The sequence below is a fragment of the Myxine glutinosa genome, chromosome 1 (genome assembly GCF_964187855.1).
Source record: "Myxine glutinosa chromosome 1, kmMyxGlut1.1, whole genome shotgun sequence".
NCBI classification, from domain to species: Eukaryota; Metazoa; Chordata; class Myxini; order Myxiniformes; family Myxinidae; genus Myxine; species Myxine glutinosa.
The window spans coordinates 337,659,669-337,673,471 of NC_136261.1; the positions used below are offsets into that span (position 1 = coordinate 337,659,669).

The 13,803-nt window shown below is 39.6% G+C and overlaps 1 protein-coding gene across 2 annotated transcripts in view; it reads left to right on the forward strand.

Annotated features, from left to right (window-relative positions):
* Positions 1–13,803, forward strand: part of RERGL (RERG like) — a 76,921-nt gene that overhangs the window by 60,483 nt on the left and 2,635 nt on the right. For both annotated transcript variants that reach the window (XM_068097821.2, XM_068097826.2), the window contains one exon: positions 3,548–3,684. In XM_068097821.2, coding sequence (XP_067953922.1) covers positions 3,548–3,684 — 137 coding nt within the window. The remainder of the gene's footprint in view (positions 1–3,547; positions 3,685–13,803) is intronic.

A 13,803-nucleotide genomic window follows, 5' to 3' on the forward strand; every position in this document is an offset into this window, starting at 1 on the left:
GACGTCATCATTTTTTTTTCTCCACGAGTTTATGCCGACATGGCGCTCAAGAAATTTCATCTTGATTGGATGAAGTTTTGTACTTGTCGAATTATGACGTCATAATGGAGGCACCTATGACATCATGATTAACACATTTTATTCCCCATGGAGAGTTCTTTACAATGAGCCATGTCTCAATTTTTTCTATTTAGCGCTTTTGGAGATATAGAGGTGCAAAGTTTTCGGTTTTTCCCAGATGGCGGCCGAACCACGTGACCTATGACGTCATAATTATCATTTAAAAATTATACAGGTGGAGTTGCACCTATGGTGAAAATTTCCTGTCAATCGGACCAACGGTTGCAGAGAAAATCATATTTATTCTGTGTGGACAGACAAACAAACAGATGAAAAATCACTCATGGAGTGACACTTGACAAAACAGAACAAAGTAGCATGGCACTCAGTGGAGCATCCTTTTGACCTCAAAAATAATTAGTGGTTGAATTCAGTGACCTGATATGCAAACCGTCTTCAAAGTTTGTTAATCGGATGAAAATTGACAATTTTAGAAATTCGGCCAATGTTGCCCTTTTGGCCTATTTTGACCTCAAAAATTGTTGGTGGTTGCTTTCAGTAAGGTGATATAAAAATCCTTTTCAAATTTCAAGTCAATCGGATGAAAATTGAGGATTTTAGAAATTCAAAAATAAGTTGTTGACCTTTGGCCTACATCGACCTTTTGGCCCATGCTGATCTCAAAAATAGTTGTGGGTTGAATTCAGTAAGCCGACACGTATATCCTATTCAAATTTCAAGTCAATCGGATGAAAATTGAGGATTTTAGAAATTTGAAAAAAGGTGGTTGACCTTTGGCCTATGTTGACCTTTTTGCCAATGTTGATCTCAAAAATAGTTGGTGGTTGAATTCAGTTTGCCGATATGTAAATCCTATTCAAATTTCAAATCAATCGGATGAAAATTGAGGATTTTAAAATTTTGAAATGGTTGTTGACCTTTGGCCTATGTTGACCTTTTGGCCCATGCTGATCTCAAAAATAGTTGGTGGTTGAATTCAGTTTGCTGATATGTAAATCCTATTCAAATTTCAAAGCAATCGGATGAAAATTGAGGATTTTCGAAATTTGAAAAAAGTAGTTGACCTTTGGCCTATGTTGACCTTTTGACCCCAAAAATACATAGGATTTTGTCGGACCACGAACTCCACCATTTGGTAAAGTTTCGTGAAGATCGGTTTAAAATTGTGTCCTCTAGGCAAGTATAAGTGAGCGGACAGACAAACAAACACACACACAAGCAAACAAACACACACAAACCGGTGAGCAACATACTTGCAAAAAAAAATTTTTTTTTTCGCCAAGTAACAAACAAACAAACGGACTCAAATGCAATACCCTCTCCTCTGGCGAGGGTAACTAGATGGTATTCATAGAATACTTACCCTGCGCAGTCAACTTGTTGCGAGCCAACTCTTCTGTTTTTGAACATTTTTTTTTCTTTGATCCAATATGGCTGCCAGACCACGTGAGCCATGACATCATAAATTTATATTCTCTAATATAATTGTTGCATAGATCATGCTCAATACATTTCAAACTGATCAGACAAAGCGTTGTCCCTGTCGAATTATGACGTCATAATTATGGCACAATTGACGTCATTGTTAACAACATCTATTCCCCATATGGATTTATTTACAATGAGCCATGTTTCAATTTTTTGCATGCAGCCGTTTTGGAGATAATAGAGGTGCAACATATTTCGGTTTTTTTTTTGTTTTTTTTTTGTATACAGAATCGAGGCTCGTGAAAGAGCTAACATTAATCACACAAAAAAAATCAAACAGACACACAAAGTATATAATAAGGGGAGCAGTAGACAAGATGGGGAGAGAAGGGGAAGCACACAAACAACATTTGAGAGCAGGGACATCGGGCAGGGACATCGGTTTTTCCAAGATGGCGCCTGTACCACATGACCTATGACGTCATGATTATCATTAAAATATTCGAAAGGAGGAGGCTGTCCTATGGTGAAAATTTCGTGTCCATCAGACCAACAGTAGCTGAAAATTTTAAAATAATGATCGGATAAGTGATGTACTTGTCGAATTATTACGTCATAACGAAGGCACGATGACATCATCATTAACATATCTTATTCCCCATGGGGAGTACTTGACAATGAGCCAGGTCTCAATTTTTTCAATGGAGTGGTTTCAGAGATATAGAGGTGCGAAGTTTTTCCAAGATGGCGCCTGTACCACGTGACCAATGATGTCATAATCATTAAAATATTCTACAGGAGGAGGCTCTCCTATGGTGAAAATTTCATGTCAATCAGACCAACGGTTGTCGAGAAAATGTATTTTTAAAATGCAGACACGTATGGCACGTGGCACACGGCACATGTACGTACGTACGTAACTGAATGCTTAACCCCGCTGTTTGCTTTGCGCAGGGTAACAAGGAGCTTTCCAAAGAAGTCAGACAAAGTGGTGGAGAAGCTCCGTTCAGGAGAGGGTTATAAGAAGACTTCAAAGTCACTCATTATCCCTTTGAGTCGGTGAAATCTTTCATTAAAAAGCGGAAGACGTATCATACCACCCAGACTACCCAGATCAGGTCGCCCAAACAAACTCAGCAGCTTGGCATGCAGGAAACTAGTTTGACCATCTTATACGGGATGTCACTGTAAATCCAACAATGACTTTGAAAGATCTGCAAGGCTCTGTCTCAGATGGGGGTTAGTGGTCATCAATCAACAATATCCAGTTCCCTTCACAAAGCTGGCCTCTATGGAGAGGTGGCAAGAAAGAAGCCATGACTGAAAAAGACGCACCTGAAAGCTTGTCTGGAGTTTCCGAAAAAGCAGCGTAATGATACTGCAGGCATGTGGAGAAACGTTTAGTGGTTAAAGCGCAAGCCTAACTGAACATCACCCAGTTAACACCATCCCGACTGTCAAGCATGGTGGCAGCAGCATCATGTTATGTGGCTGCTTTTCATCAGCAGGAACTGGCAATCTTAGCAGGATAGAAGGGACAATGGATGGTGCAAAGTATAAGAGAATCCTTGATGAAAACCTGCTCGAGTCAGCCATGAATATTAAACTGGATAGGAGATTCACATATCAGCAAGATAATGACCAGAAGCACAAAGCTAAAGCCACATTGGAGTGGCTGAATAAGAAGAAAAGAAATGTTATTGAGTGTTCCAGTCAAAGTCCAGACTTTAACTCAATTGAACATTTATGGTGACACTTGAAGATTGCAGTCCATAGACGATCGCCATGAAACTTGGCAGAACTAGAGCAATTTTCATGTGAAGATGGGAAAAGTTTTCACCATGTCACTGTGCAAAGCTGGTGCAGACCTACCCAAAGATACCCATAAGCAGTCATTGCTGCAAAAAGTGCTTCCACCAAGTACTGACCTAAGGGACTTTAAATACTTTTTGCAACCAGTGAATGTTCTGTTAATAATAACTTCGACTTCTGTTAGTAAAAAATGAATTCTAGACGAATAGGCATGTGTTGTCCGCAGTTGTGCCACAACAGGACGGAGCTGGTGGAGCAAGTACGGTGGGCAGATGCGTTTGTGGTGGTCTATGATATCAGTGACCACGTGACCTTCCGTGAAGCTAAATCTCTCATCTCCAACTTGAAAAAGAGCTGTAAAAGGTGGGTTGTTTTTGTTTGTATACATAGTCGAAAACTGGAAATTTTGGAGGAGGGATTGGTGTGGTGTTGGGTTAACGAGAGCAGAAAAGATCATTGTTTTGGGTTGGGGAAGATATGAGATGAGTTCTGTATAATGATGAGTTGCTAATCTTTACATTTAGACAGGTGTGGATGAACGTGAACATTTGGTGTTATTTATGACTTGTGAGACAGTCCAGACGTCAGATGATTTCTTAATTAACTTACTAATGTGAAGCATTTCAGGCTATTTGATATTACTGGTGTGATGGTTTTTGGAGGTTTGAATAATTTAAAATGTACTTATTTTATTACTTTCACCACCGAAGTTGGGTGGACGGACGTAGTGTTTTCACCCCTGTTTTTTACTTGCGAAAATCAAAAAATTTCAAGTACGTGTATTTGTTGGTCATGTGCGTTATTCTGTCCGTCTGTCTGTTTGTATGCCAATCACCTACATTTCATAATTTTATACCGATCTTGACGAAACTTCACGAAATGGTAGAGTTGGTCATAATGAAGTGGTCAAAGGTTGAACATAGGCCATGCAACAACTTTGCCAAATTTCTAAAATCTTCAATTTTCATCTGATTGACTTGAAATTTCAAGATTAGCACATCAGGTCACTGAATTCGACCACCAATTAATTTTTGAGGTCAACATAGGCCAAAAGGTCAACATAGGCCAAAGGACAACAACTTAAGGTGTAATTTCTAAAATCCTCAATTTTCATCCGATTGACTTGAAATTTCAAGAGGATTTGCATATCTGGACACTGAATTCAACCACCAATTATTTTTGAGGTCAACATAGGCCAAAAGGTCAACATAGTCCAAAGGTCAACAACTTAAGGTGTAATCTCTAAAATCCTCAATTTTCATCAGATTGACTTGAAATTTCAAGAGGATTTGCATATGTGGACACTGAATTCAACTACCAATTATTTTTTAGGTCAACATAGGCCAAAAGGTCAACGTAGGCCAAAGGTTAATAACAAGGTGTAATTTCTAAAATCCTCAATTTTCATCCGATTGACTTGAGATTTCAAGAGGATTTGCAGATCTGGACACTGAATTCAACTACCAATTATTTTTGAGGTCTTAAAGTGAAAAGGTCAACACAGGTCAAATTCTAAAATCATCAATTTTCATCTGATTGACTTGAAATTTGAACAGGATTTTCACATCAGGTCACTGAATTCAACCATCAATTATTTTTTGAAGTCAACATACGCCAAAAGTTCAACATAGGCAAAAGGACTACAACTTATTTTCAGGATTTCGCAAGTATCGTGCTATGCATGACATTTTTATCTTGCCAAAACGAAGTTTTTGCAAGATGTATCAGTCAGCTTGTATGTTTGTTTGTTTGTTTTTTTGTTTTTTTGTTTGTGGTTAATCATTTTTTTTTCACGTTTAGATCACTCTGTAGACCACAGTTATTATTGGAAACTCCTGTAACTTCGCATATCAGAGTCCTATAGAGATACCCTTCAGCACACAAAATTATGAAGGTCAAGGTCAAAGGTCAAGGTCACTTTGCGGTCAATCATGGAGGTCAACGAAACCCTTATTTTTTGAGTAACTTTGATCGGATCGTCTCCAAACTTCATGGGAATCTAGTATATGGTCCGGCGCTCAGCTGATTAGTTTTTGGTGGCGATCGGCCTTGACCTTCATGGTTAGCGCTGGAGGTCGAAAATTATTGACCCCAAGGTCAAATTACGAAACCCTTATTTTTTGAGTAACTTTGATCTTATGATCTCCAAACTTGGTGGGTATATAGGGTGTGGTATGGCGCTCAGTTGATTAGTTTTTGGTGTCGATCGGCCTTGACCTTCAAGGTCATTTTGAAGGTCATTCAATTTTGACCAAAAGGTAAAATTTTCAAGTTTCAGTTACCATATCGAGTAGTACCTCAAATTGAAGCCCTTGTTGAGTGCTTTCCAAACATATAACTAGTTTGACAATGTGACGTCATTTGACGGCGTTATGACGAAAAAACTGCACTTTTCATGTATATTGTATTGCTTTAGTTCGCATTGTTTAGGTCACTCTGTAGACCACAGTTATTATTGGAAACTCCTGTAACTTCGCATATCAGAGTCCTATAGAGATACCCTTCAGCACACAAAATTGTGAAGGTCAAGGTCAAAGGTCAAGGTCACTTTGTGGTCAATCATGGAGGTCGACGAAACACTAATTTTTTGAGTAACTTTGATCGGATCGTCTCCAAACTTCATGGGAATCTAGTATATGGTCCGGCGCTCAGCTGATTAGTTTTTGGTGGCGATCGGCCTTGACCTTCATGGTTAGCGCTGGAGGTCGAAAATTATTGACCCCAAGGTCAAATTTTGAAATCGTAGGTACCATATCGAGTAATACCTCATATGAATGCCCTTGATGAGTGCTTCCCAGATCTGTAAACAGTTTGACGCTATGACGTCATTTGATGACGTCATGACGAAAAAACGGAATTTTCATGAAAAAATTATTTCCTCAGTTCTCATCAAAATCTTTCAATATTTCATGTGCGTTGGTCATGAAGACATACTATTCACCATACGAAATTATTAAGGTCAAGGTCAAATGGCAAGATACGGTTCACCCTGTGGGTGACATATGTTCATTATTGTTTGTTTGTCCGTCTGTTCTTTATGAACAGGATATTTCAAAAAGTTGTGGATGGATTCGTACTAAACCTGGTGGACAGATTGGGTGTTTGACAGGGAAGAATTGATTCTGTTTTGGTCAAGATTCCAATCCGGATCAAATTCAGATTTCTTTTTTTAAAGTTATTCTTCACCATTGAGTGATGGGGCCAAAACGATATATAGCATATTTCAAAAATATGGTGGACGAGTTATGACTAAACTTGGTGGACAAGTTGGTTAGGTGACAAGAACACGCCGATGAGATTTTGGTTCAGGTCCGAATCCATATCTGGCCTATCAGTGGGATACAAAACAAACTGCTCAGCCTGATGGAGGTATTAGATGTGCTCTACCGAGTGCCGCTCTCGTTGCTATTGAAATTATTGACGATCTAATAAGAATATTGGTGGCGGTGGCATAATGGTTAGATGTCTGCTCGGAGTCTGGGAGGTTGGTGATTTGAACCTACCCTGACTGGGTCATATCAAAGACTTTAAAAAGGGTATGTGCTGCTGCCTTGCTTGATACTCAGCATTTAAAAATTAGAGCACAAACAAACAACCATAGTTTAGTAACCATTGCACAAAATTGATGGGCCTAATGGCCTCCTATGTTGAAGTTATTTGTAAGAGAACTCATTATTATTATTTTGAATTTCTCAACTTGCCCAACAGTGTTCTTGAATAGTACCGATGGGAAGTGCTTGGATTAGTATCCAATATGGCAAATACTGTTGATTATCCTGTGATCATTGAAGTGGATTTATCCATCATTTCCCATTTTGAAAATGGTGAAAGTCACTTTAAGGGAATCCTTTTTTTTTTTTGATACATCGTCCAGGCTTGTGGAAAAGCCGGTACACTGAACGGATCAGGACGTAACAGACAAAAACAGGACGCAAAACACACAAGCATGGAGAAGGAAACTCCAAGGAGGAAAAACTGGAATATTAGGAGGAAGGATTTGGGTGGGGTCAACGAGAGTAGAAAAAGATCATTGCTTTGGATTGGGGACAATCTGAGATGGTGGTGAAACTGAAAATGTGTCTTGAAGACCAGGAGGGAAGAGTGAGATTGAAGAGAATGTGGACGTTTGTTCCAGAGGCGGGCAAAACGATGAACAAATGAGTGGAGGTGAGCAGTGATCCGAGATTTAGGCAGTTTAACTAGGAGGGTTGATGGTGGACCATGTGTGCCCAGCAGAAACCTGGACAAAGCATGGAAAGAGCAGAGGGTGCAAGACCAGAAATGAGTCAGTAGAAGACATAGACCACCGACCCGTTTGCAGTGGTGAAGTGGTATGCCCATATAATCAGCTTCATCATGGGAGATTCCAATGAGCTTGAAGGCCTTGGTTTCCACTGCATCAAGCCGAGCAACATCAGAGGCAAGGACACCAGCCTAGAGGGGAGAGGAGTACTCTATCAAGCTGCGGATGAAAGCCTTGTAGGTGGATAGGAGTTCAGGTGTGCCAATGAAGGACTTTGTACGACAGAGGATGCCCAATCGGCGGTTGGCTTTGGAGGCCAACGTTGAAATGTGGTTTGCCCAAGAAAGATCATGGCTGATGGTGAGACCCTGGAGTTTGATTGACTGAACTTCGTCAAGAGGGTTGTAAAGAAAGTAGATATAAAGGTTTGCCATATGATCCTTTTGGAGACAGTGAGAGTGTGAGATTTGTCAGGATTGAAAGACATTTTCATGTGCTTTGACCAATCTATACAGGTAAACACATCAGATGTGTAAAATATTTCCGAGAATGCCATTTTGCTCTTGCTAGATACACCGCTGCCCCATTTATTGTTTCTGGCATGCTCTCGTGAAAGGTGCCGATTCCACATTCCATTCTTCTAATGCAACGGACTGTTCTCCTGGATTTGGTAAACTGTTTTTTTCCTATTTCACTTTTGCTACATGAATGAACACACCATTCTCGAAGATATACAGTTAGGCAATTTGTAAATGAAAGCCATAACTTGAAGTGTGGAGGCCTATACTGACAAGTACAGCGTATATACAGTGCGTTCAGAAAGTATTCAGACCCCTTCACTTTTTTCACATTTTGTTATGTTGCAGCCTTATGCTGAAATCGTTTATATTCATTTTTTCCCTCATCAATCTACACTCAATACAACATAATGACAAAGAGAAAACAGGATTTTAGAAAGTTTTGCAAATTTAGTAAAAAGAAAAAAACTGAAATATCACATTTACGTAAGTATTCAGACCCTTTGCTATGACACTTGAAATTTAGCTCAGGTGCCTCCCATTTCTCTTGATCATCTGAGATTTTTCTACACCTTGATTGGCGTCCACCTGTGGTAAATTCAATTGATTGGACACGATTTGGAAAGGCACACACCTGTCTATATAAGGTCTCACAGCTGACAATGCATATCAGAGCAAAAACCGAGCCTTGAGGTTGAAGGAACTGCCTGCAGAGCTCAGAGACAGGATTGTGTCGAGACACAGATCTGGGGAAGCCTACAAAAAAATTTCTGCTGCATTGAAGGTTCCCAAGAGCACAGTGGCCTCCATAATTCTTAAATGGAGGAAGTTTGGAACAACCAGGACTCTTCGTAGAGCTGGCCGCCCGGCCAAACTGAGCAATCGGGGGAGAAGGGTCTTGGTAATAGAGGTGACGAAGAACCCGATGGTCACTCTGGTGAGCTCCAGAGATCCTGTATGGAGATGGGACAAACTTCCAGAAGGACAAACATCACTGCAACACTCCACTGATCAGGGCTTTATGGCAGAGTGGCCAGACGGAAGCCTCTCCTCAGGGAAAGACACATGAAAGCCCACAGAATCTTGTTTCTCACAATCTGAGAGTCCTTCAGGTGCTTTTATGCAAACTCCAAGCGGGCTTTCATGTGTCTTTCCTTTTCTACTGAACGTTTTTACTGAAATTAATTGGTTTAAAATGTCTCCTCCCCCTTTATTTATCCCAGTAATTACCATCGAGCTCACTCCTCTCGATTCAATAAACTAAGGGGAGGATCTGCCATGTTCATTAGTAATTCTCTGAAGTTTAACATCAGAGATGATCATTTATATTCTTCTGATGACTATGAGTGAGTTTTTATTTAAATTCAGCGGCTCCGCTTGTAGCTTGTAATTTAATTGTGGGTAATGTATGCAGAGCTTCTGGTAATCCACCTGATAATTTTCTAATGTCATTCGAATGTTGTCTTAATGTGATTTCTAAGGAGAAGAAACCGTTCTTTAATGGGTGATTTAAACATGAATTTACTTAATTGTTCTTATCATCAGACCATGGATCTGTATGGCTAGCATCGTTTAATAGACAAACCGACTGAACTGGCGGCACCACTCATATAGTGCCACACTAATGGATATTATACAGTGCCTTCAGAAAGTATCCACACCTTTTTTTTCTTTTTTCACATTTTGTTGTGTTAAAGCCTGAATTTAAAATGGATTATATTGAGATTTTTTGTCACTGATCTGCACATAATATCCCATAAGGTCAAAGTAGAATTTTTTTTTTTTAGCATTTCTTATAAATTAATTCAAAATGAAAAGCTGAAATGTTTTGAGTCAATAAGTATTCAACCCCTTTGCTATGACATTCCAAATTGAGCTCAGGTGCATCCAATTTCCTTTGATCATTGAGACGTCTCGACAACTTGATTTGAGTCCACCTGTGGCCAATTCAATTGATTGGACAGGATTTAGAAAGAAACACCTTTCTCTACAAGGTCCCACAGTTGACAGTGAATGTTGCAGTGGAAACTCTATATCATGAATTCAAAGGAACTGTTTGTAGAACTTTGATGTTCCCAAGATCCCAAGAAGATAGTTCCCAAGATCACACTGAACTCCATCATTAGGAAATGTAAAGAATATGGAACTACCCAGAGCCCCAGACGCTTCCGAGAGTTGGCCGTCCGACCAAACTCGGCACCCGAGCAAGAAGGGCTTTGGTCAGGGAGGTTACCAAGAACCCAATGACCAGTCTGACAGAACTACAAAGTACCTTGGCTGAGATGGGAGAACCTGCCGGAAGGACAACAAGCTTTACAGCAATTCACAAATTTAGACTTCATGTGAGTTGCCAGACGGAAGCCACTCATAAGAAAAAGGTGCATTACAGCACGCCTGGAGTTTACAAAAAGGCACGTGAAAGACTCAGAGCATGAAGCAAAATATTCTGTGGTCTGACGACATGAAAATTGAACTCTTTGGCCTGAATACAAAGCACTACATCTGACGGAAACCGAGCATCTAACACTATCCCTACCATGAAGCATGGTGGTGGCATCATGCTATGGCGATGCTTTTCAGTGGCAGGGACTGGGAGATTGTAATAATAGAGCCAAATAAAGGCAAATCCTTGAGGAGAACCTGCTTCAGAGTGCCAAAGGCCTTAAACTGTGGCAAAGATTTACGTTTCAACAAGACAATGATCCCAAGCATACGGCCAAATCAACAATGGAATGGTTTCAGAACAAGAATGTGAAAGTCCTTGAGTGGCCTAAGAAAAGCCCAGACTTGAATCCCATTGAGAATCTGTTTAAAGACTTGAAAATTGCTGTTCACTGAAGCTCCCATCAAACTTGACAGAGCTTGAGCAAATCTGCAAAGAAGAATGTGAGAAACTCCCCAAATTTAGATGTGCAAAGTTGATGCAGAGATCCCCAAGAAGACTCAAAGCTGTAATTTCTGCTAAAGGTGCTTCTACAAAGTATTAACTTGGAGGAGGGGGGGGGGGGGGGAGGGGGAATGGAGGGGTGCACTTATCCAAACAAGATAATCTAGTTTTGTATTTTTAATTAATTTTCTGAAATTTGTAGAATTTGTTTTTCACTTGGACGTTGTGGGTTACGGTGTAAATAACGGTGGAAAAAGTCTGATTTAATGCATTTTACTTCCAGGCTATAAGGCAACAAAAGGTGAATTTTTTGAAAAGGGGTGTAGACTTTCTATCAGCGCTATATATATGTATGTGTATATGTATATGTATATGTATTAGATATTTCTGCATTTCATTTCTAATTATTTTTGTAAAGATTTCTAAAAACAAGACCGAAAGTCTAACAGCAGCATAGCCAGGCTTGTAAAATATTATAAACCACAAACACACATGATTAGCTTTTTAAACAGTCGCTAATTCTGTTTATAACATTAAACAAAGAAATTTGGAGGAATCCCGACATCCGTGAGGAAAGTTTTACTTACAGAACTGAGCGAAGATCTACTGTAATCTATATACCCCACGAGGGTTGGATTAATAACATGCTATAAAAAAACCGAGGCTAATTCCTTACTTCCATGGTTGTTAGTACCGTACACCGCTTATCATCGATTCATGAACCATACACCGCTTCAATCCATTAACTTTGTATTCACAACATTGGGATTAAAGTCTTATGGTCATATTTACTATATTATTATTATTATTACAAAAACGATACTACTGAAACGATACACTATTGTATTAAGAAACCTGGGCTTAATTTGTCCGAAGCGGTCCGAAGGTGAAGCACCGAAGGTGAAGCACCGAAGCACTAAGGCCGAGACGTACCGTATTGTTGGAAGAGACATCGCGCCGATGCTTTTGATATGTGATGATCATTTTAACAATCGGTTTGTTTGTGTTTCACACTGAATGAAAAACGTGAAGGTAGAGCATGGCGATTGTGATATATGACAGGTTCGACAATATGTTTGGCCTGAACGAAATTGGAATCAAAATGGCGGAGTGTGGAGAGTCAGTTGCAGCACCGCCATAATGACATCAGACGTAATCACATCACCCTGTCATGTGACCAGATCCTCAGCTCCGATTCGTATACGTTTGAGGGGACATTACGGACGGACAAACACTGTTCTCGACGGCTATGCCCTATGAGCTACACCGTAAAATTTTCAACTTTCTCATTATGGGTATTATGTGCAGATCAGTGACAAAGAAATCTCAATTTAATCCATTTTTAATTCAGGCTGTAACAACAAAATGTGAAAAACGTCCAGGGGTGTGAATAATTTCTGAAGGCGCTGTATACATTTAATATACAGGAGTAAATTCAAATGTCGGCCCAATGTGAAAAAATTGTGACAACCCTCAAACCCAAAGACCCGATCGTTAACGCAGCGACAGCCCACTGAGCTATTGAATCTTTGGGATAACCTCAGGATTGTTTTAGTTGGAAATCATTCTGTGAGGGTTCTGGGTACCAACCAGTATTGAAATTATCACCTTCACTACAAAGCAAACCACAAACAACTTAAAGAAAATTATATCAAATATCCTTCTGTTTCTGTCTGTTTCAATTTATGCTTTAGCAGAGAACCGCTCGAACCACTTTCAAAATTTGCACGTCTTATAATCGCTTGCGTATACGGTTTCTTACAATGAGATCCCAGTTTGAATGTGAAGGACTTTCTTACTCTTGATGAGGCCCGATTATAAATGTGCATCACATGGACAAAGTTTAAAGATGTGGAAGATGGCACGTCCTGCATAGCCAAGAGTTTGCAGAGCAGGTTTTGGCTTTCACAAAGACGAGTGGGGGACAATCATTTTGGGGGTTTTGACCTCTGTTGACAGAGCTTTTGTGTTGTTTCCGTCACACATGTTGATCCGTCATCAGCCTCCTTTTACTAGTCTGTGATGGATGCCATGCCAGAGGAGCTGCGATGCGTACAGGCTTCGACTCGTATCCTTTTGTCTCTTCAAAAGTGCTGTGATCCGTGAGAACCCTTTGTGCGGTTGTGTAGATGTTCATGAATGTGAATTGAACAAACAGAAACTGTTTTCATTTCATGTCTTCAGCATCAACAAGCCACCTTTAGACGACAGAGCAGTTGCTATCAGTTGTGTAAACGTCTTTATCTTTCACTTATGCTTGCTAAACGTTCCAACTCGTACTCGGATTTTAGGCCTTTCAAAATGTGGCAAACAGCACAGATATCATTGCTATTTTCTCTGCAGAAAAAGCAGGTTCGAGAAAGCTTATGATTTTCCCAGCTCCAGAGACCGATGTCTTATCCATGAGGCCATTGAGCCAAGCACGTTAAATCTTTGTAATAATATATTAAAGGGGTATAAAGTGTATATACATATATATATATATCTGTGCAGTGTCTGTGTTGTCATTGAAGTACTCCCTCAAACTTTTGTGAAATCGTACCAAACTTCTGGTATGCACATATCTCTCCCGTCGGTATGTTCTAAGGGTATTTTTTTTGAAAAATATTCCAATTTTTATTTATTTATTTTTTGGGAATTTTTTCAGGATTTTTTTTTTTTTCAACTTAAGTTTTCAATTTCAATTGTTTATAAAAGGTAATATCACGTATATTACAAAAACATTTGTGCATTACGATTGTTTGAATTTATGATTGGTGTAAACCATGACAAAACAGCAACTCAGGTAGTCATTTATCTACACATCCGGGCAGTGTCTGTGTTGTCACTTAACG